At 42.6% G+C, this 24,044-nt stretch overlaps 1 protein-coding gene across 7 annotated transcripts in view; it reads right to left on the bottom strand.

Moving 5' to 3' along the window:
• Nucleotides 1-22,831, bottom strand: part of PELI1 (pellino E3 ubiquitin protein ligase 1) — a 37,823-nt gene extending 14,992 nt beyond the window's left edge. For 2 of the 7 annotated variants that reach the window (XM_015856559.3, XM_015856557.3), the window contains exons 1-2: nucleotides 22,683-22,831; nucleotides 12,162-12,326 (exon numbers count right to left, since the gene is read on the bottom strand). In XM_015856559.3, coding sequence (XP_015712045.1) covers nucleotides 12,162-12,216 — 55 coding nt within the window. In that variant the 5' untranslated portion in view covers nucleotides 12,217-12,326; nucleotides 22,683-22,831. Of the gene's footprint in view, nucleotides 1-385; nucleotides 571-10,624; nucleotides 10,863-12,161; nucleotides 12,327-22,682 lie in introns of those variants that run through there. The other 5 variants (XM_085542377.1, XM_015856560.3, XM_085542376.1 and 2 more) reach the window with 4 other exon arrangements.
• Nucleotides 22,832-24,044: the final 1,213 nt, after the last annotated feature.

Here is a 24,044-nt window from a genome sequence, read left to right on the forward strand (position 1 = left end):
AGCTTCTCCACACAGCCTATCATTTCACCCTGCAAACATTAGAGTAACAATTGCACTGAAGCCTCTTTTGGTTTAGGCAACAGTAACATTTAACAGCTCTGTGAGAAATCCCCCTTGGTACAATTTCATAATAGGCATCTTGCTCTGCACCTGCATACGGGAAGCAACTGACTCCTTCTGAACAAGCAGCACTTTGAGCATCTCTTCCTATTTGAGGTGGAGAAGCAGCCAGCAAGCACTGCCTGCTCTCACATTTCCCCTCAGCCACATCACCAAACTGGTTGTCAGCTGCCTTCTGGGGAACCAGGCAACTGAGGGAGCTATTACAGAAGACTGAAACAACACAAGATTAGAATGCACAAGAGATGGCACACAGAGAACTTACCAGTATTTTTCTGTTCCTTCACAATTTCTACACTGCGGAGAAAAGGAAGAAAAAAAATCTTGTCTCGTTTAAAAGACAGACAAAACCCACCAACTCTTTTAAATCCCAGCAACTGTCAGACCAAGTGCCTCTGCTGTGTGCTTTTACTTCGGCAGTGGGTAACGCATTCTGACTAAACAGGGGCTGGCTCTGCCTTACGTCAGCTAGGTAAACACCACCACACTGCGCACCATTGGCTGAAGTCACAGCCTGCATCCTGCTTGTCATGCCATAAATTCATCACTCTCTGGCCCCAAAAAGGAAAAAAAGGAACTAGAGGGTGTGTTGAAAGCTATCCTGCAGCCCAGTTCCCCAGCACTTCTTCAGTTTAGGCTCTCCGAGAAACGCTGTTCTATTTCCTTCTCAGCTCCTCTTACATAACTGTACCCATGCATGCTATACCTTTCTTTTTATTTAAATCATCACTTATTAGCCCAGCTAGCTTTTCTCACCTCCTACACAAAGCGATTTCTTAATACACTAAAAATTAAAACAGCAGAAAGTCTTCAGGTATTGCCAGCCTGGTTTTTGCTGCTACTAGTGCTGGATGTGCACACAGCTGCTTTTGGATACTGGACTCATCAGGCCAACGATGCTGCAACAGCCCGTTCCTACAGGACGCACATCCAGAGAGGTAAATCTGCATGCACCAGATCAGGTTCTGAAATCACCGCATCAAGCCAGTGGGTTGGATCATTTAAATGCCTGAAGCATAAAATGGTGATTGAGTTGCCACAGCTTCCAATTTACCACCTCGCAGAACTGATCATGCAAACGTTCTTCCTCTGCTGCGAGATCCAGCGCAGCAGTTAAATATTTACATGAGGTTTTACAATGTAGTTGTCATGAATTAAGCAGTTAAACAGTTACCCTGGCTCAAATGATGCGCACTCAGGCTGATGTCTGGCATAACCAAATCCTACAGTTGGCTGTGTTGGTATTTCTGATGCTTTTTTCCAATAGCAGAGCTCACCACAGCAATTTTGCAAGTGCAGCTTCATGAATCGCTTTACTTGATCTGCTTCACAGCAAAGCTGTCTGCATTTTCAAAAGTTTCTTTACCCACTTTGTTGTTTTTCAGCTGGATCTGATTCCCAGTTCAGCTCACAGCACGGCTGTGCAAACAGCTGTAGCAGCAGAACTGAAGGCATGATGGGGAGGTGCATTAGATCGGAGCACTCAGAGCTAAACACTGCCAAACTAGCTGCTTTTGGTTCATAATGCTGTAATACAGCACAAGTTGCAACTCTGTATATGTAGGCTTCACTGCTGAGAATGAGGTTAATGCTTAGGTTTCTTTTTTTCTCCTCTCTCCTCCACCTGTACTACATATCTAACCTTCTTCAAAGTAATACTGCAAGGCTCTGCTGTTACATGATCTTGTCACCTGAAAAACTGAACTTTAGAACTCCCTGGCACAGGGATATACTGGTTAACAGAACTGTATAGAGGTTCAAAGATGCTCCCTCCCACCCCATCATGGATTACTAAGCACAGCAGAAGTGACTGAGTCATAATCACCAAGCACCAAGGAGCACTTTGAAGAAGCACCAATATGCAAATTCTATCATCTCCACTTTGCTCTGGGCCTCACCAAAGAGCACATGCTGCTCAATACTGATCTCAGATGGCACGGCCATTATCACAGCTGTCAGATTACCAAGCTGATAAAGTGATTAGAAAGCAAACAAACACAAACTCCTGCTACCTTTAACTAAAGTTATTAAATCCATTTGTGAGTTAGCTCTGTAAACAAGCTGCACCAATGCCAGTGACAAGATCAGAACCTTCCACGTGAATCTCATTAGTAAAGGCAGAAACTCATTGAGCCACATCTTGAGGTTCAAGCTCTGCCCCCCTGCCAAAATCAGTACTCTCACTCTTCTGGTGTGCAAGCCTCACTTTTCCAGTGCTAAGAAGTGAAGTAAAGCCTCCAAATGGCACCCTGCAATATGGTGGAAGAGCTGTCTATCCCAATCACCTTCTCCATCTCCTTCAAGTATTTTACACTTTGCCCTGGCCTGTATAAGACAAAGACCTTTAATATTAACAATGGCTGTTTAAAAAACAATCAAACAAACCCTAAAACATCATAACTGCATTAGCATCACTACACATACAGGTACAGCAACAAAAAATACAAGAGGTGCTCTGTACCAGCACATTCATTTAACTGCACTGATCAATTACATTGAAATGAACATTTCTAGATTGGATTACTTTTCTCACAAAGGTCACAAGGCTTGAGTAGTACTGTTTCAAAAGAGATCAGCCTGAAAAGTAGAACTTAATGTTAATTGGCTGCCAAGAGCTTTATTTTATTTATTCATTTAACAAAGCCCAAGTTAATGAACCCATGGATTACCTTATGCTGCAACCATAAAAGTTGTAGGATGAGCAGCTGCAGGTTTAGATATACCTTCCACTTGGTCAACCCAGCTTCCCACAGGTAACAGTTCTCATCCTTACATCCCACCTATCCCCCATTATCTGTGCCCTATCCTGCTCCTGAGGAGTCTTCTGCTAGCAGGTGTACACTGCACAATCCCCTCTTCAGAGCTAATCATGCTCTAACTTACAGCAGAGGGCTATCGGGGCTTATTTTATTCCAGTACACTTAAGAGGCTAGCCAAAAACCTTACCCTGAGTTCTAAAATACTGTTACCTTGCCTGTGTTTATTCATAGCCATACTCTCCTCTGTTCTTGACTTCTATTAAGAGAAGGTCTAATCATTTCTACTTCAAATAAGAACTGTGCTCTGCTTCAAGGATTGGAAGCAAATGCCTTAAGTGTGCTCTCACCACGCATGCTCTGTCTTCCCCCGAAAAAGAGATGCTGCCAACCATGCTAGATCAAAACAATGAAATCTGCAGCCCAAGATATCACTGCTAATTTCATGAAGTGATGCTTAAATGCAGGGGAGGTTCTTTCCTTGAAGCTATTAAAGAAATAAAGGGCTGTAATCGTCATGTTCTTCTATCTGAGTCACAAGCAGATGCTGTACAGTTTGATATAATTATGCGATTCCATGTGACATTCAAAATGAGCTTTTAAGAGGAATATATTTCTACCTGTATCAGTTAAAGACAGACTTGCAGATACGGACAAAGGGCAATGCTATGTCCACTATCATGTGGACAGCTGAGACTGCACACTAGCAAGCGTCTCATCCCAGAGTTCACCTGACCGGTATCTTAATGCTTCAGGAAATACATTTTAAATAAAATTATCAATAGTTGCGTGTTTACAAAACTGGGAAGGGAGTGAAATTAAAGCCCAATACAGGGTAAATGCTGGAAATCACGGCACGTAAGATAACGAAGAAAAGCAACTACAGGAAAAAGTAAAAGCAAAAACTTGGAAGAATAGGGTCTGTAACAGTCCCAAGGGGAAATACACTCAACACTGAATGCCAAACATGCACTATACACCACCTTACCTCTGTTTCCCATGGAGTCAGAGACTGAACTCTGATCAAAGTCAATGATATTCCAAAAAAGACAATTCCCATGCACTGGAAAGTACTGGCTCCATTACAGGAGTACGGGGTAAGAAGAAAGGATGGAAGATTACTGGCTTACCAGTACCATTAATCTTTCATTGTATTACGCCACATGTAATCTCTGCGCAAGGAATTCCCATGTTATATAGTTAATAAAGTCATAGTACAGTGTTTTAAGGAGATTAAGGGGTGAAAGCAGCCTGAAGCCAAGAACATGCTAATTAGAGTATACAATAGAAACGTTAATCGAGTAATCTGCAGGAAGAGGAGGAGGGAAGGAAATGACCTAATTCCCTGCTCTACTAAGTGGTGCCTAATGGCAAGAAGAAAATTCTTTTAAGGGCAAAGCAAACAAAGGTCCATTGTTAGAGTTTTCAGAGAAGATTACTTTGCTCTATCTCATGCTGTTTTAACATGAAGGGTAGATGGCACAGCTTTATGAACCACACTGACCATTTCTGGAAGGGGTCAGGAAAGGATAATTAGATTTGTGGGACAGCAAGTAAAAGAGCCCCAAGTAGAATCTCAAGTTAAGGCACATCAAACTCTCCTTCAAAAAAAGATCTGCCATCTCTACAACGTTGGTGATCCAACAGCCATGGTACATCTCAGGCAACTGTGGAGCAATCCATTGCTGAAGCAGCAAGAACCTAGTCACAGAAGCTACAAATCACACTGCAAGCAGCATTTCCCATGGCTTGAGTCATCTTTAGCCATTGGATGAGCATAGCACGTGCCTCTTATGAAGTCCTGTTCTGCTCTTAGAAATTTGTGAGCCTCCTCCCAAGGTAAACCAGGAAAGCCCTTCATTGATTTAAGTACAGCATGTTACCATCAACACATATTCCATCTTACAGATCAAAAACATAACTGGCCCTCTGTCTCAAGGCCAGATTCTGTTTTAGCTGGCACATGTGGCTTTTGGCACTCTATCAGTTTAGTACTTCCAAATTCCTGCTGGGGAGAGACCCCACCAAAAAAGAGTGCATTCTAGATTACTCATCCTTGGACCGAGAACGTATTTCACAGCTAATCTTACTGTAAGCCAAAGGAACCGCCAGCAGCACTGAAGAAACACCCGCAGGCTGGCAGACCTATTCACAGAACAGAGTCAGTCAGTCAAGACTTAATCCTGGTTCTAACTCTAAGCTGATTCTAGATGGAGCGGTATGATGAAAAATACAAAAACAAAAGCTAACTCCAAAAGTCCCTAATGATATTGACAATATTTTCTGAATGAGGTCCAAAACAAGAGAATACTAAGAGATTTTAAATTCAGGTCTCCTTCAAATAAGCTATCTGGTATTACAGGTTTCTCACCTTTACCCTTCTTCACTATTCACCAAAAATCAGAACAATGCCTATATGATCCCCAAAGGCTAAATCAATCTCTTTCTTTTGAGAAACTTCACTGAATCACAGGATAATCCAGGACCTCAGGATGTCATTTAGTCCAACCTCCTGCTCAAGTAGAAGTTGATTTCCCCGGTTGTCAAGCTATTACAGCAAGAGACTGTGAGCTTTAAGCATGAAATGTCCCCTCAAGACATGCAATCCTCCTTTGGGAAATAGGAAAAGCATATTGAATGACAGAGAACTACAAATGACAAGATGACTTTCAAACGAACCTGGAGCTTCAAGTTTGTTGACAGCTTTCCTATGCTAGTTTGCTTCACAATTTGCGTAAAGAAAAATGATTAGCAAGAACTACTGCTGACACACCAAAGACTGTGTGGGCTAATTATGCATTTGAAAGGATAAGAGCCACAAGATCCCATGTTTTACAATCACTGCACAAGACAAGTGTATTCTGTGCAAGCACTGGCATTACAGAACTTTATTCACAACAACGATTGTTCAAATAAGACATTTTGGATTTCACCTACTCTTGAGACAGTCACTCACCTGGCCCCTCAAGAATGGTCCGAAATATCATAAGTACTGGATCACCAAAATCCAAGGCAGAAAAAATAATACTGAAGAGAACATCTTAGTTTCCTGGAAGGTCAAACTCATGTAAGCAATCTGCTAAGTCAGAAGCATGAAGATGTAGTTGCTTTGGGCTTCTAACCAAGAGAATAGCCTTGAGGGGTCTTTGCTGCTGTTTTTTAGTTTGTTTGATTTTGAAATTCTCCAGGAACATTTGAGGATGTTGAAAACCCTGCAAACCAAATGCTGTATCTGCTAATTCAATCAACATCGGCTATGGACAAATGCTTCCCCAAATAACTTTGTAGGAGTAGTTCTGAGTTCTTTGAAGAGCAGAACTTGGATTCATGGAGCTTCAGGTATTGCAGTTCCTCTAGATTAAGAAACAGAGTTCCAATTCAAATTCATTTCCACGAAGCATTTTTCCTGCTTGCAAAACTTTAAGGTACTTGCTAGCAGGACTAGCTGAACCTGCAGTACCTGAAAGTTTTCATTCCCACAAAGTGAGATCGTTTGATCAGAGACTTCTTCAGAGAAAGTTCAGAGAGCCTGTTGCTAGAAGCGCTCACACATCTTTGCTTCACTTTTAGTATGAAAAAAAACCACCATTTAATACAGACAAAAAAAGACAGAAAGTTATTGAGTTGTAGAAATTCAGCTCTGAGATAACGACTCTTCAAAACTCACTTTCCAGGAAAAGAATCTTAGGAAGGACAACATTTAAAAACTATTCAGTACAGTTTCTATTCAACCCCCATGTTACACAAATGACTATCTTAAAAAAAAGACATAAACTTTTTCACTTTGAAAAGTTGTGAAGTACAAAAGCCAAGTTCATCCAACATTTTCCCTCTACTTTATTCTTAATTTCTCATCACCCTGTTATTACTCTCCTGACACCATTTCAAGTCTAAGTTAATTTGCTGTTCCAGTAAATCAAACAACAAAATAGACATTGGATAATCTCCATCTTGCACAAGAACACCCCAAGTCTGTAGTTCACACATATTTGGTAACTTACAGCTAATTAATGCATTATCTTACTCTATTCCTCCTTCTCTTCAAGCTGCAAACAGCCTTCACATAAGGTACAAAACACATCCCTTTCTAAACATATCACTTCCAGCATTTACATATAAGTGTATGACCTACATACCTCTGGATGGATGTCAGAGGTCAGCCTACTCTGTTTTATATTGGGCTGACAGAACATACTGCAGCATCACACACAAGTCAAATGGCTATTTGGGCTGCAGTTTCCCATATTTCTGACATTCAAATGTGTCTTTCTAGAAATAGTTTAAATCACGTTGCATGAGATCACGTGCAGAACAAAGGATACATTAAGAAAGGATCTGAGAGAAAAGAATTGATTTCTTCATGCACTTGAGTTTCTAATAAAGCTGTATTTCAGTATTTCCAAACACATTAAAAGCTGCTTCTCGACAAATAAGGTTAGACAGTTTCTACGCTAGTGCTTGTAGTTATACAGAAACACAAAACTAACTTTTTACAAACTTATTTTCATATTATCCTTCTACAGCCAGCAATGCAAACAGACCAAGTTCCCAACTTCTCCATCTCCTCATGTTTCCTTGGATCACTTACCAGCTCCCACTTTGTAACAGCTCAAAAGAAAAAAGCAACTCATGCTATTTGATAATATATTTTTCCCCCTCCTTATCTATATTTAAGGAGAAGCAATACTTTACTTCCTACACTTCTAATCCAATTTGGCTAAAAGGTTTGCTGCTTATAAAAATAAACAGGCAGTTGCACTTGAGAGGATGCAACAGCAACTATTTCACCTTTACATGGGCACCAACACCAGCAACAGGTCATTCTCCAGTACTGGTAAGAAGGCAGTGCTAGGGACACCTTCCCTAAATTTTACTCTTTGGTTGAGGCAAAACACTTTCAAATGCGTGGGTCATGCAGGACCTGTTTTTCAGACCCAGAACACTTTCCAGCAGTAGTCAGTGTGCACTCATTGCTACACAGCATCTAACTATTCAGCAAGTAGCTCCATGGCCTGCCCTTTCATTTACAAGGATGGCCAGTCATGTCACTCACTCTAATGAAATTAGTGAGACAGCAGTGTGTCTCTTAGTTCTACCAGTGAGGAAGAAGCTCCTGAAGACCAACAGGTTCTTCCCTGATTATTTGAAGTTGGTAGAATTCTGTCTGAAAGCAAATACATAACAGATAGCCTAGAAATTGGTAATATTTGTAGAGGTGAGATTTGGAGACACAAGCTCAGTATATTTCTCATCATTCAATGCAAGTTTACTTATTTCCCCACAAAATGTTTTCATGCCACACAACTCAATAAAGTCTTTCCCCATGCATGCTTAAAGCTGCACCCTAGCTAAGACTCTGGCTCTCTGTGGATACTTCAAAACTACCTGAAGAAGCCTCACGCCAACTGCAGTTGAGCAGTTCAGATTTGGATGAGCTCATACATGAAAGAAAGCTCACATCTCTTTTCATGCATTTCTCAGACATGCAGAGACAAATGCAAAATACCTTACGTTGGCAAACTCACTTGTAGCAACGGCCTTGGTTTTACAAGATAAGCGTATTCACAAGATTACTCATTCTCTCTCACAGAAAAGCCTTTGCATTCAGGCAAATCTGCAGAGCAAATGCACCAAAAAGAGAATAGCCACGAAGAGTTGCAGTTTTGGCAGTAATCTGACTGGGTCATTTTTAACTGGTAACAGTTGACACAGCAGTACTGTACAGAGTTTGGAAATAATTTCATATGGCTTACAGCAAGCGGTCATTTATGAACCAAAATGATTTGTTAATATACAACAGACTTCTTCCTTCCTGAACCTTGAGAGAAAACTCAACCCTGATATTCACATCAGCATCTGATACATTACTGCTTGGGCATCTGTGTCCTCAAGTATACTTCAGTGCACCAAAGAAATGTTAAGTCCTACTTTTCAAGTACTAGCTTTTTTAGTATGGAAGAGCTATTTTGCTTGCCCTTTAATAGCCAGCTGTTTAAGCACAGACTGATTAATTGCCAGAAATCTGGCTCTTCAGAAATAACACCGCGAGTTCTTCAGGACAGAGCAGCCCCCTCAGGACTGACATTGCTCATGAATTTCTCTTCAAATCACTAACAGCTGTTCATATTGAACACATCAGTGCTTCAGTCACGTGCACTTGTAAAGGTTTGCAGATGTCCTGCTCACATTCAGTTTGCAAGCTTTATTGCTTACTCTGCTACTTAGGGGATGTCATGTCTACCATGCACAGAAAAGCAGAATGCTGTATGGTAGATGTATGAACAGCCATAACAGCCACATACACCTGCATTAGGAAGTCGCTACTCAGACTCAGCTGGCAACCTTAAAACCAGTTTTAAAAGTAATATATCCTCTCTAAACAAAGGAAAGACAACTTTCTCTGGTTTCACAGTCACTGTTGTACTTGAAAGTCTGAAGTCATTCTGCACCTTCAGCATTTTACTGATGGAAGCGAGTGAATTATGTGTCCCAGACACAAACCCTAAACTACACAAATAAACACAGTGCTGTAGCAAGCTAACCCTCCTATAGCCTTGTTTATACTGCACAGTTCTTGCCTGTACACAACACTGCTGGGACAAAAAGATGCCAAATCAGCAGGGTACTAACTTTGAAATAATACCTATGCTAAATAATACTACAGATCCAACACTGAGTATCAGCTCCAATTACTGGTTTATTTAGTAGCAGCCCTGTCGAGTCATTTTTTTTTTCTGTTTATAAGAGAGGCATTTCATTTTAATTGTAAAAAAAACAAAACAAAACAAAAACAAGCCAATAGAAAAGAGCAAACAGAGGAAAATACTATATTCTAATAAGTCTTTGCTCTAAAACCAATCTGCAACTCTGTTTTTATCTTGTAATTATGCTTTAATAGCAGTGGGAAAGAACTTACAGTCATCACATACAACAGTTGTAGCATTTTTATCACATTAAAAAATCTAACCAAGTACCTATTTGCTATTAGAAATGAGAAATAAATACTTATTCAAACAAATACTTACACAGAAGTTTACCTGCAAAGTAAAAAATTGGATAAAGAAGGCTGCAAACTGCATCCCTAAAGTTATATGACTTTGTCTATATATGCGCTTCAGAGATGGCTTTTACTGTGGCACAAATGAAGACTTACCCATAAAGTTTTAATAAATAAATACTTGCAGCCCTTAAGTTTAGCCAAAGCAGAATATTGCAGCAAGATCCTTAAGGATAAGTGTTTTGGGTGTTCTTTTTTTTTTTTGTTTGTTTGTTTTTTTAAAGCATGCCAAAACCATTAGTTGAAAGGATAACCTAAACAAAGCCACTGTTAAAAAAGTAAAACTACATCACCCCATGGCTGGAACAGCTACACAACTGGTCAGAGAGGAAAGATTATTTCCTGGCACAGTAATGTAGCAACAGACTGAGTTCTTTCTCTCTTTTTGTTATTACATTAAGCCTCCACAATGTTTTGCAAAAATAAAACTGAGGTTTGCATCTCATCTGCAAACAATCAATTGAACTGAGCAGCAGGACTTTGTTTCTTGGTATATTTATGCCAAAAAAAAAAAAAAAAAAAAAGAGAGAGAGAGAAAAAGTATACTTAGCAAGGAAAAGGAATTAGACTCCTATTTCTGCTCTTGTTCACCTGCCTGGTCACCTCACCAAACCTGATATCCAAGTCGTATTTATTACCTAGATGCAACCAGCCAAATTAACCGGCGTAAGCAAGATCACTATCAGCCTACCTAAGCAAGACTGTACTAGAGCAGATCTGGGCTGAACACGTAATTTAATTCACGGCTCTGATTTTGGATAAGCCCCAGACATTCAGGATGGTTACAGTGCAGTCAGAGACAGCACCCAAAGCCAGCTACACTACTTCAGCTGTGCACTGTTTGACTGAAGAGACGAAGCACTCAGAATCCAGGAACCTCTGAGATTCTCCAGCACTTGGCTTCACTAACAAATGTATTCCATATCAGATCTTTCCAGACAGAAAAGAGAAGCATGGTGGAATCCACAGCTGATCTGAAACTAAAAGAGGTACACAGCATTAATCAAGTCCAACTCATTAGGGAAAAAAATAATGACTTTGAATTTCCTATACTTAAAGTGTTCCGGGCTGTTCACCACCTATACTGACTGCTCACAACCAGCTTTAGGATTTCGGCAGTTTAAGTAAAAATAGAAGCCACTGATATAATGATACCTTTGATCATTAAAAACATCATTACGATTACCATCTCATGCCTACTGGCTCTGATCCCTCAAGACGTAAGGCAAAACCATAAACATTTTCAAAGTCATATGCCAAGTCTTCTCGTTATTAATCACACCCATTGGATTTGAGTTTGCATTCTTACTTTCACTAGACTTAGTTTTGCTATCAAAGCTGGTATAAGCAAGGAAAAGATGATGTTCTTCCAACACTCCTTCATTACTTTTGTGCAAGCAATAATGAGGGGGCAGCAGTTGCCCAAAAAACAAGAGGGTGAAGAAAAAACAATGAGCCACACATATACAGTGACAAGGCTACTAGAAGCAAAACAAGCATTTTAAACCTACCACATCAAAAGGGTATATTGTCAGACTAATGCCAAAACTTAAGATTCAGCTCCCTGAACCTCTGATTAAGGAATTTAATTGCAGGAGTCTTTCCATGAGGTTGGTGAGAAATGTCTCCTCTGTGCTGGAAAGTTGTGGTCAGCAGATCCAGAACAAAGAAGCACATGGGGCTGCATAATTCAGAGCTCAGGAGTGGGGCTGCAAGTACCCAGGCCAGGGATACAAGAGGGAGAAGCAAGATATTACTCTCAGAAGGCACTGCAACATGATACGAGCTCAGAGACTCTGGAAACAGTCTTCGGTAGAAGTTCAGTGTTAGGGAATGAGGAAATATGGCCTGGTAGAACTTAAAAGTCATATCTCTTGTATCATCAGCAGTTTTATAAAAGCTGGGGCAACTGCTTTAAGGAAACAGTCATGAACAACTTAAGGCATTTCTTCTCCACCCACTTTAAAAAAGGCAGCGTTTAGTGAACAAATACGGTTACGGTCAGTAAAAGCAAGACAACACTAATCATTTGTATTGTTCTGCACTTGTACTTCTAGCAAGTAACCTTTAAATTTAAAGAGCTAAATAAATGGGATATCTTAAGGGAACACAGGTGATTTTGTTAGATTCAGTTACCTAACTTTCTCCTCAAGATTTTCATCTATGCAAGTTCAGATGCAAGAAGAAACGTTTGCTCTCTTAGAACAACTGTACAGATGTAAACTCACCGTGTTCAAGAACCGCAAGATCGTAACCGCACTTCCACTTGGATTTACGATACATAACCAAAAGCCAGGCTTGCAGAGGGAAAATGACCTGTTGATGATGGTGGCTGTCAACAATGGGTGCAGATCAGTTAGCTGCTAGTGTAGACAGGACAAGATTTTTCAACACTGCGAGAGAAAGTGAGAGCGAGACCATATGGTTAAGCCCCATCCACATTAGCACCAAACAGTTAGTATCACCAATTGAGAACAGTTGGATGGAGGAGGCAGACAGGAAATCTACCTGTTGCTCCAGCTGCTGTAAAGAAGAATGGGTATGCAGAGACTTATCGATGTTGGCTGAGTGTCTGAATGAACAGACATTTTAAGAGAAGGAGTTCTTCTGTTAATAGCATTTCTTTGAACATGGCATATGTTGGACCCAGTTGATATTCCTAACGCACAGCAGCTCAAACACGCAGTTGTCCAAAATTTTCAGTGAATTCACATACCAGTCAGTCTGTTCAAGCATGCTCAAGACTTACAAAAAAACCACAAAATTCTGGAGTGATACAGGGTACTTCCAAGTTATACTTCTGCAAGAGACTGACAGTAATGCCAGTGGACATTGTATGTTGTTTGTATGCTGCTCAAGACCATGCAAAATGAAAAGATGAAAGTGCTGGCTAGAACTTCAAACTGCTTTGAGCAGTGGAAGCAGAAGAGGCTGGACTAGATGATCTCCAGAGATCCCTTCCAAAACCGCTTCTATTCATTGGGAACCTGGTCACTAGCGCAGAGATACAAGCCCTGTGTGCATAGACAGGAGCACTGATTCACAGAACTATTATTTACCACCTATTCTCATCACCTACTCTGTAGGAATGCCTGCACCAGGCTACCGCTGACCTACAGCAGGATTTCAACCTGTGGTGAAACAATTTCAAGACAGCATAAAGTACTGTTGCCTTACATTTAGGCAACGTTTATGCACAACCACATCATGGTGTTCACAGGTTGATGCCCAGACCTATTCCTCAATTGGATTCACTACATTCCATGTACATGTCTGCAAACAAGACAGGAATAGAGAACTCTGTGTAGTTGACTTAGAGTTGATTCTTGTTTTCTTTATACGCACACTTTTATTCAACTCGTTTTGCTCCTTTATGTAGCAAAAGCTAAGCCCATCAGCAAAAGGATGACTTAGTACAACAAAAGTCTTATCAACACTCAAAATACTCAGCTTGTATGAAGAATATTTGAAAATAAGTTTGAAAATAAGCACAGTAACTGCAGTAAACTAAAAACTTCTAATTTGGTCATGGATAAAAAAGTGGATTTGCAAGTCATTTTTTGTACTTCGACTGCTCAGCCATTTCTTGCACTTTCTTTTAATGGGATAATTTTTCTGTTACAGTGTTTGCTACGCTCCAAGATCTGGGAGCAGGCACTGATCCACAAACTATGCCTGAACACCAAACAGCTTTAATTAGGCAGAGATGTTAGGTCTAACAATAACCACCGGGTGCCAGGAGGACTAATGAGTAATTCCCACGTATGTCAAGTATTAATGAGGAACACAGAACTGCTTGGGATTTCAGATCCCCCTCCCTCTCCCCAGTTTCACACGTCTTTGAAGAACTAAGCAAACTTTGCCCTAGCAGCACTAACAAAGGGTGCAGTTGCAAAGCAGAAACCAGAACAGATCGGCATTTAATAATAAGAGGCACAGGAAAACTATTAGAGGGGGAGGGGGAAAATACCAGGCTCCGTTGAGTGCCACGCTCTTCCACATCAGCATAAAAGAAGGGAATCCTGCTTTGCTCTGAGGGTGATGAGCCACCTGGCCAGAAGCCATGCTTATGCACAGCTACTTGGCCCCGAGGATTGAAAATAGAAAATGAACAGTCAAAATACAAAGCCAGCAGACACAGCTGTCAAGCAGGGATCAGCAGACCTGATGACTGTGGTACTATGAACAAACCAAGCCAAGCTGGTTGGCTGTTTTGCGTGCCCCATTCTTTCCCCCAGTTGTTTCCTTCCTCTCTCTGCCTACTACCACAGCCTCTACTTGCACTGTTTCTCTCCCTCACCTCTGTTTCCTCTTCAGTCTAACATCTTACAGGCTTGGATTTGTACAGCACAGAAACACCACAAGATGGAAATCCACAACTTTTGGTACTGTGTGAACTAGGATTAGCTGATGGTAACAGTCCTTTCTCACCTCAGACTTTCACCAAATTCAAGTTTCTTGAAGAACAGCTGAAGGACTTTGCTTATAACATTATCCTTACTCACAGTGTGCCCATCACTGCTAAAGTCGGGAGATCTAAAGGATTTCAGTGTGCTGATTTAGCTCCCATAAATGGTGAGTTTGGCCACTGCAGAGATACCTGATCTACAGCTTTTACTCACATTAGCAGTCCCCAGGCAGGCAAATAAACACTGTGTCAAGATCTTTACCCAAATCCCCACAGGGAAAAGAAATTAAACTGATAGGCTGGATGGAACAGATCTAAGAAATATCAATAATGGCAACTGGAAAATCTACAATTGAAGTCACTCTAGTTTTGATGCTTTCAGTACACACAGTACATTAAATTTGGCACAAGCCCAGTGGAACATGAAGTACTTGTGGACAATGTCAGTCAAGAGCTAGAAATATAAGTCTTAAAAGGACAAACAGCTTCAGACTATTTCTACTTTATGCATCTGAAAAAGAATTAAATCAAGGTGATCTTTCTGAGGGAACATTTGTATTAAATCTAATTGGCATGCTTTGTGGATTCAAGCATATGCTGACTGGCAGAGTAACTGTATTTAGCATAATTTGTTCCACTCGCAACAAAGGTTACAAACAGATGTTGTGACTCCCCATACTAGAAATCACTGTGCTTTCCTCCTAAGCGCCCTAGCTCAGGCAAGTTCTGTACCTGCTCCTTGGTCACATACCTCAACACTTGAGACAGTCAAAGCAGAAGAAAAACATGAGAACTGTGAACTTTGGGAACTCACGCTGTGCTAACAGTTTATTCACCCAGCATCACATGTATTGGTACTTCATTAGTTTACATACCTCAGAGCTGAGCAAGGTTTGATTAGGAACCAAACTTTAGTAACCTCCAAACATCAGCAAATCAAGAATCAACACACCTGGGAGCTTCTTCTATCAAAATGAAGGCAAGGATACGAGCCTAACATCCATCTGGGGCTTTGTAGACACCATCCTCACAAACAGATCCCTCCCCCCTGCTTTGCAGTATCTAACACAGGCAAAGAACACTGATCTCCTAATTGGACAGCACAGCAGAGCACAACTCTTCATGAGGTTTTCTGTTATTACATTAGGAACAGCTTACATGTCCCTCCCCAGCACCTCCCTGGGATCTGAGAGCAAATGTACCCCTCCCATGCTTTCATAGAGAGACCCGGCCCCATCTATGGCTGTGGACATGTGCTGGGGAGCAGGAGAAAAAAAAACACACCATCCTATGTCTGACATCTGCTCAGAACAAGGCAGGGAGGAAAACCTTGGCCATCTCTACATATAAACCAAGTACTACCTGGATCATTAAAACAGCTATTTATTAACAGCTGACGTTTTGAAGTACATAACAAAAGGGCCGGGTAAATCTGATTGTTACTGTTGTTCATAATACCAGTAAGATAGCAGCAGACCTACAGCACTTGTTATTGTAGACTCTAAGAGATTGAAAAACACCAGATGTTCACTGCACTTGCCTAATTGACACAATAAGCACGCTCTTCACTTCTCCCTTTGACTGGCCCCTCAGAGCTTTAAGGTAAAAGTTTACCTTCCCCTTATCTTCTGGATCACGCTCATATCTCTGCTACCATCTAGACATTGCCAACTTCAACATGCTCCTATCTGAGCTTACATTACATGAAAAATCGCAGGAAAAATGCTCCTAATGCTTTTCCTATATAGGTAGGAGTTTCCATTGCCTGCTATGCATAGCTCACAAAAAAACTGCATAGTAAATAGTTATGGAAATGAGGAAAATCAAGCAGCACAAACACAGATTGGCAGAGGGATTGAAAAGCAGTTGCTATCCCTAAGCCCCCACATTCCAGTGCCTCATCAGGGCCTTCCTCAGCCAACAGCAACAAGCACAAGGACCTACTCTATATTCACATCTGCTACTCAGCCCCTGGGCAAAGCTAATAAAACTAGCCATGTACTGACTGTGACCAGAAAGATACACACACACGCACCAAAGAAAATGAAGCTACCTATGCAATTATCTGCTTGCAAGATCAAGTTGAGCTCTTCAACTTCCACGAGTGATCATCACCTCAATAAAATACTGTGTTATTTCTTTCTACAAAAGGAAGGAAGAAACCCCAACTGCTGCACTTAGCACTGTACACTCCAGCCCACTGCAATAACCTTGAGCAATGCTCAGAAACCTTTGCTGGTAGTCAGCAGCTCCTGCAGCACCAATAGGGTGCCTTTACAGTGCTCTACTGTACAGCTATTTCTCATACAGCACCAAATGAACGCTCTAAGAATTGATGTGGGCTATCATCAGCATAGTAATTACCTTATTAACAGAAGATCAAAGAACAAAGATTCTGGAGTGATAGATCCACCTACCACGGGGATCAAGAGGGAGTCACTTGGCTAGGAAAGTCATCTAAGCACAAGGGAAAGATCAGCTGTCTACAGACAGTAAGGTGCACTGCAGCACAACTTGTATTACCTTGATCTGCCAGTCCCAGGGATGAGGTGCACAGTTATGGGCTCATTTAACTTGAGGAGATGTGGGCACAGCAGACAGGACCAGAAGAACAGTCTGTACAGGCCATTCATGGGCAGCCAATGCACTCTCACCATGGGTGAGCATCATACAGCTTGTTGTGGATCTCAGCATACAGCATTTCCAACCATGAAACTGAATTATCAAACATGTTTGATTATGGAAATGGAAGTAGTTGTACTGAATGGACAACCAATGGCCCCAAACTCAAAACAGAGCAGTAGCCCAGCAGAAAGGAGCCAGCCCAGAGAGCAAGTACATAACCTACCTGACACTAACTAAAGCTTGAGGCCCCTGCACTCTTACTTAAGAACTGAAGTTTAAAGTCATCTTCTGCTCACATTGTAATACAGCAGTGAACAAAATGCAATGCGGCAAGGTGCTGTATTTATCAAACACCCAGGTATGTTTATTTTCTTACATGTTAAACACACCTCTGAGTACTTCAGGTGACTTGGGGAAAAAGCAAAGAAAGAAAGAAATACATTCCTGGGAAATGGCAGAACTGACATTTTTAGAATTAGCAGCTTATCCCAAGGGGGGCGTTACAAAAGGAAAATTAGCAACAAGTTCTTTAAAAGGAAATGATTTATTTGGATAGTAAGACTCATGTGTGATGCATTCTGGATTTTTTTTTCCCTTAACCATATAGCCAAACTATTTGTTTGGTGTAAGATATACTGAGGAACCATTACTTCTTCTCCCAGTCAAACCAGGCAATATTTATTCTTGTAAAAGCACTGAATTAGAGCTCCTTTGGATAAGCAGAAAGGAGATCAAGATGGCATCAAAAGGAAGAAAAAAAATAACCAGAAAAACCTCAGCACACATTAACATTTAAAAGAAAAGAAGCCCCGAGACTTCTTAAGCAGGAGCTCTTCAGAGACAGCTTCTATTATTGTACATGATCAATTTTCATAGGACAAATAGTTGAAGTACTCCAATCAGTATGTTTTTAAAACCAAGTCCTGTCTATTCAATACCGCTCAGTGACTGAAAAACAGAAGGAACTGATGATAGATGTAACCCAGAGATGCCAGGCAGACTCCTGTGACCTAGAGAACAACTAAAACATTAATGCTGTTGACCCAGGTTACAGGGCTGCCCTTCTAGAGGAACTGGCAGAAGGCAGGAGAAACTCTCAGCAGCTGCAACTTTCCAGTCACTCCCAGCTCCATTCAGACAATTGGGTAGGAGCACTGACAAACAGACCCATCAGGGTGAGATATCTGAATCAGAGCCAAGTTTGCTCTTGCTTTGCCTCCAGAAAACTCTTACAAACCTTGAACTCCACTGATTTTAATGCAAATCTTACAATATTCCTTACAGAAGAGTAATATCAGTCCTGTCAGTTTTGTTCTCTTATCAGCTGCCTTGCTTGCAAAGAAAATTGCTACCCCAACTCAAGAAAGAAAGCCCTTTTAACTATTTGTAATGAAGCCCAAGTGGTCATATAACTGCAGAAACATTACATATTTGAAATACACATAGCCAAGTATATGCAAGCAAGTAAATCAAGAGGCAACAGATGCAATAACCCATTGATAGCAGTCTACTTAAAAACACCTTTGGCTAGGCAGGGTTTTTCCTTTTTCCTCCTGGAGTCCGAGCTGTGATGAATGTTGCTCAACAAACTTGCTCCAGTTCCACACCTTGCAAACGTCTACAAAACATTTACGATGTATCTAGTTTACTTGAAACCTCAATACGCAAGAAAGTATTCGCTGGTAGCTACTCCAATTATCCCACTTAAAAATAATCCACAGATCTCTTCTGGTCTGAGTCTAACTTCAGTTTCTTATCACCTTCCTTGCTGTTCGTTTCTGTACCACACAACAGAGCCTCAGCCACTATAGCAAACGCTAAAGAAACAAACATAGAAACACAGCATTTAGCAACAAAAGCTTTTCTGCCAAGACAATCATGGTCATCTGTGCAAGCATTTTACTTGTAGGCAAGCTTTTGTCAGCCTGTTAGTTAATAACTGAGACTCCTATTAACTTTGGTTAATTAGAAGGCACCCACTGACACATACACAAGCCCACTCTTATCTAGTATAGCCAGATCAGCACCTCTTGGCCCCAGATATCTCTACTACTAGAAGCCTCCCCAAAAGAATGCTTTTGGCCCTTCTGAATTTATGCAATTAAACTGCTGCAAACAGGGTCAGCAGGAAAGCATCTGGCTGACATAGCCATATAGCTGACATCAAGGGAGAACAAGAACGTTTTAGCAAGACAAAACCTTCTGTAACATATTCTGCTGGCAAAGTACCGCAATCTGACATGAACTGACTAAATCCTCTGTCAAAGAGGAATGCAGCAATGGGGCAAAGGGCTCCTCCTCTCACCTTAGAACAATAACAGAGAACATCCCCACTCCCAAAATGGCAGCCTGAGATGTACTGCAAGGGTTGATCCACTCTGCTCTTGAGCACAAGAGATTTGAGCCTAAAATGTAGGCATTTATGTAAGTACATACCATGCATGACAGTCAAGTAACTATGACTGAGTTCAGCACCATGGATTAAGAAACAAGGTCAACAGATTAACTTTTATTACCTATTCATGAACCAAACCATGTTCCTACATGGCAAGGACCTGAGGATACCATTAATCTTTAACCAAATGCTTCCAACCAGTCTGAATCAAACAAACTGCTGACTACCTCACACTTGAGCTCACATCATTTAGAAACACCACACGGCCTTTATTGAAACTAGACGACCACCTACATCCACCATGGGGCACCAAAAAATAAGATCAACAGAACTGTCCTATAGAGACACCTAAAGACAGCTTCAGCAGCTTGCCAAAGCAGACACTACTATACTTTCCACACTCACTCATGACTACAAGGTTGTTGCAGAAAGGTCACTTCAGTATTTAAGCACATTTGTGGCTCCAAGTGGCACGACAAGGGTCAGCAGAAGAAGGTTGTGACAGAGGGCTGACATAGGCAGCCAATAAATCATGCACTTACCTGGGCCAACACACTCATAGTGCAAAATGGTATTTTTCCTGCAGATCACATTGTCAGCAGTAACGGGGCATTCAAACAACATCATGAACAAGAAATACTATAAGTACTTGCGACAATTGTAACATCCACTGGCAAACAGTACGGCCACAAAGAACACTCCATAATGCTTCCCTATTGCTCCAGACTGCCACCTCAGAACCTCAGCAGCACAGAGTGAAGGAGCCCAAATGGAAATCCACCCCACAAACTGCCCCAGGTCTCCAGGAAAACAAAAGACCACTTTAGCTTTGCCCAGCTGGCAATTTGTTGGCACCCAGCACTGCACAAAGCCAGAACTAAACTGCTGTTTCGCCTTCCTCACCACAAGGCCTTCCATCCAGGCAGCCTAACTGCACCTCATTAGGGAGACAACGTTCTCTTCAGTAGGACCTGGAAACCACTGTAGGAGGGTAAGATATACCGGCCACTCTCGTAACCAGCAGATTGAAAGGAAACAGAAACTAGATCAGATGTAGACATGCTTATTTTTTTTCCACTGAAACTATCTCAGCAGTATTCAGCAGAGCTTGACCTACTTCCTACGCCATCTCTTTGCTGTCACTTCCTCTGACAGTTTGTCAGCACACTTGTGAATCTGAAGATTAAGGAATGAATGTCTGGAAGCAAAAGAGCTGAGGACTTCCTTTTAATGCCACCTACAGTCAAAACTTCTATGCCCTAATCAGCAAGATGCGCAGCGACCAGACTTACAACAAGTACTTTCAATTATTAGCATCCTTCAAGAGCTCCAAACCAACTGCCCAACTTCGCTTACAAGTACGCCCTTAAAGATGACTTCATCTCTCATGAAATACCCATTTTCTTCTTTCTTTCACTCACAACATGGATCAGGATCTACAAACAGTTTCAGGTTCCCTGTTTTCCTGTATTTCATAGATCCTGTCTAAGAAGATGTTACATACAACATTATACTTGTAATATATTCTTATATATATATATCCTATCCTTAATATATCCTTACAAATGAATAAGAGTTTAAGTATCACTGGCTGCAAGCAGATGATGCTCTGCTTTGCACCTACAACCACACAGTCACTAAATTTACAGCCGTAAATCCCAAAATGAAATAACGCTCTTTTCTTTACTTAGCATAAACCAACGCCAAAACACACAACGGTTATAACACAGATTTTGCACTGACACAAATATTTAAGCTTTGTTTTAATTGAAATACTGGTAGTTGAAGGCATGTGAACTTAAGGCACGCTGCAGATGCCTAACCATAACAAAGAGCAGTTCCTAAGCTCCCGGCCCGGCCATTCACAACAAATAGGTAAGAACTTAAGAAGCGGTTAGGATACTTCCCTTATGTGGCACGAAAAGGGCACAAAAAGAGCCTGACTTCCCAGCTGGCTGCCTCGGTTTCCTACCACCCAGGCTTTTCCTGCGGGGTGTAGGGGAAAGCAGGAGGGGATGTCCGGTGTAGACTCGTGAACTTTGCCACCATGCTACTCGCTTTGAAACTGCTGGCCTAAGACATAAAGCCACACAGACCGCAACACTCATGCGAATGAAAACCCGGCCGACCTATCCGGGAAAGCCCTCACCTCCACTAACACAGCTTCGCTTCTCAGCATAAAGAGCGATGAAAGATGCATCATCAACAGGTCATCGAGCTGCTTCTTTGTGCAATATGAAACGCTGCCCAACAGAAACTGGAAACAGCCCTCTGCCCCCACGGCCTCCCCCCGTGCAGATTCCAAATGGAACAAATAAAGCCATCGCTCCCGGGATGTGGAACCGAGGCTCGATGATTCCAGCCACTCTACACGGCGACGAGCACGTTCCGAAGGCTCGGGAGTCCCAACGAAAACAAACGAGCGGCCTTTAAAAGGCACAGCCAGAAACGAGAGCGCTACAGCCCAACTACGAAACAGCGTTTTGCAGAGCTCAGACAACAGCAGCTTTTGAGGAGAGGGAGCAAAAACACGACGAACAAACAAGCGTCGGGTAGAAAACACAACAACTGCCTTTTCAATGCAGCCCGCAGGCAGCACGCGACCTCCCGGCTCTTAGTTAGCTCTATCCGAAACCGCATTGCTCAGCGACGCGGTGAAAGTTGCGCTGCTCACAAAGAGCCGACGGGGGAGGAGGGCAGGCGTGAAGGCTCCCATAGCAAGCTTTCATCTCGGCAGCTCAACAACGGAGCCCGCAGCGCGGTGGGGGCAGCGCCGGGCCGGGAGGCAGCGCACCCAGCGCCCTTTGTGTGCTGGGCCTCATCGCAGCCTCCAGTTCCACGCACACTTTCCTCCCCTCGGGGAAATAGGGATCACCACGAACCCCTCGATTCGATAAAACCTCCCGAGTCCATAAACAGCGTGATTTTAAAGCGTATTATTCTTAATATCTCCGCTCCTCCCCCCCCCCCCCCCACACACACCCGTCCCCCTCCCGAGGATGGCTGGCTGCCTGCCGCTCCGGCACAAAGGCACGGCGATCCCCTCGGAGACATCACAGGGGAGGAAACAAAACCGCACGGAAAGCCGAGCAACCGGCACAAAGGCACGGGGGGAAAATACAAGAGAAAAAAAGGAATTAATGAGGGAAAGGGGAAAAATAAAATAAAATAAAATAAAATAATAAAATAAAATAAAGCAAACAAAACCAAACATAACAAGCCATGGAAGCCAGAGCACAAAGCGGGGAAGGGGGCCAGGCCCCGAGCTGCGCCCTCCAGCCGCGCGGAGGAGGGATGCGGCGCAGCGGGAGCGGGACTTACCGCAGGAAGGAGAGGAACCCGCGGCTCCTTGAAGCGGCGGAGGGACCGCAGAGACGGAGCGAGCAGCGACCGACCGGCCGCCTTCCTCAGCCGGAGAGCAAAGCACAGCCGGGCAACGCCGCCCACACCAGCCGCCGCTCACCCGCACTACTGGCCGCGATGCCGCCGAGAACTCGCGCAACCAACAGGGCGGAGGGCGGAGCTGACGGGGGGCGGGGGAACGGCCGGGGCGTGCTGGGAGTTGTAGTGGGAAGCTTAAGGTGGGGGGGGGGGGTGTAGGTGTGATATACAATATATATAAACCTGGGCTCGTAGAATCATTAAGGTTGGAAAAGATCTCTAAGATGATCCAGGCCAATCAGGTGGTGATGTGGTGACTCAGGCCCAAGTGACTGTCACTGGTGAGCACAACACAACACAAAATGAGCACCGTGATCCATCCCCCAGTTGTGAGTCAGCCCACACACACACACATGGAAATGCTTTCAACCATGAGTCAAAGCTGAGCTCCTTGCTGAAAGGGTTGAGCACACCGGCACACAGTGCTGGCCGATGACCTCCTCTCTTCCTTGAGATCTGTTTCTGGATGCTACCAATGGCTTTTGTTTTGCTTTTTGGAGTCCAGTTCATGTCTTGTTCCCAAATTATTGCAGCCGACATCAAACCCTGCTGCTTCCACCTGTAAGATGAAAGTACCTCCTTCTGTTGTGTGTCATTTTCATCTCTGAACTTCATTTGTTGCATCCTTGTCCTCTCGCCCTGGAAAACTCCTCCTGCAGCCCCTTGGTTTTTGCTAGTTTCCCTGAAGTACCCGTGACACTGGTGAGGAAAAAGCCATGCCTTGAATATATCCCAAAGGAGAACACTCTGTCCCAGGCTGATGCCTGCAGACTCGAGCTACTGCAGCTTATTGCAGCCTGTAATGAATCAGAGGGCTGTGAAAGCACAGACTTGGTACCATGATCCAGCAGCCCACCCTCCTAGCAAATGCTTAGCCCTGACCATCTGGGGCTCTGGTGGCTCTGTTAGTTCTTGCATGGCCCCAAAGGAGACACAGTGTTCCTCCATGGAAAGAGAAGCCTCTAATGGCATGGTGATAGATGGCCATAAGTCATGTTGGCTTCTTCTATGACAATAAAATGACAGCTGCTAGGAACTTTGTTTATTTTGTCCTGGGCCAGCAATTGCCCGGGAATGTCTGAGCTGGGGACCTCTAGAAGGAAGCAGCTTTGATATGTCAAAGAAAACTTTAACAGCACTGGTACATTACCAGCTGACCTCAGGACCAGAAAACCAGTCGGGACATGCTTAATTAATCCATGTATCCATTGTCTTCGAGGCTTGATGATGGACCACAAAGTC

This window comes from Coturnix japonica, chromosome 3 (assembly GCF_054131305.1).
Source record: "Coturnix japonica strain WE chromosome 3, WE-NBRP24, whole genome shotgun sequence".
Lineage (NCBI taxonomy): Eukaryota > Metazoa > Chordata > Aves > Galliformes > Phasianidae > Coturnix > Coturnix japonica.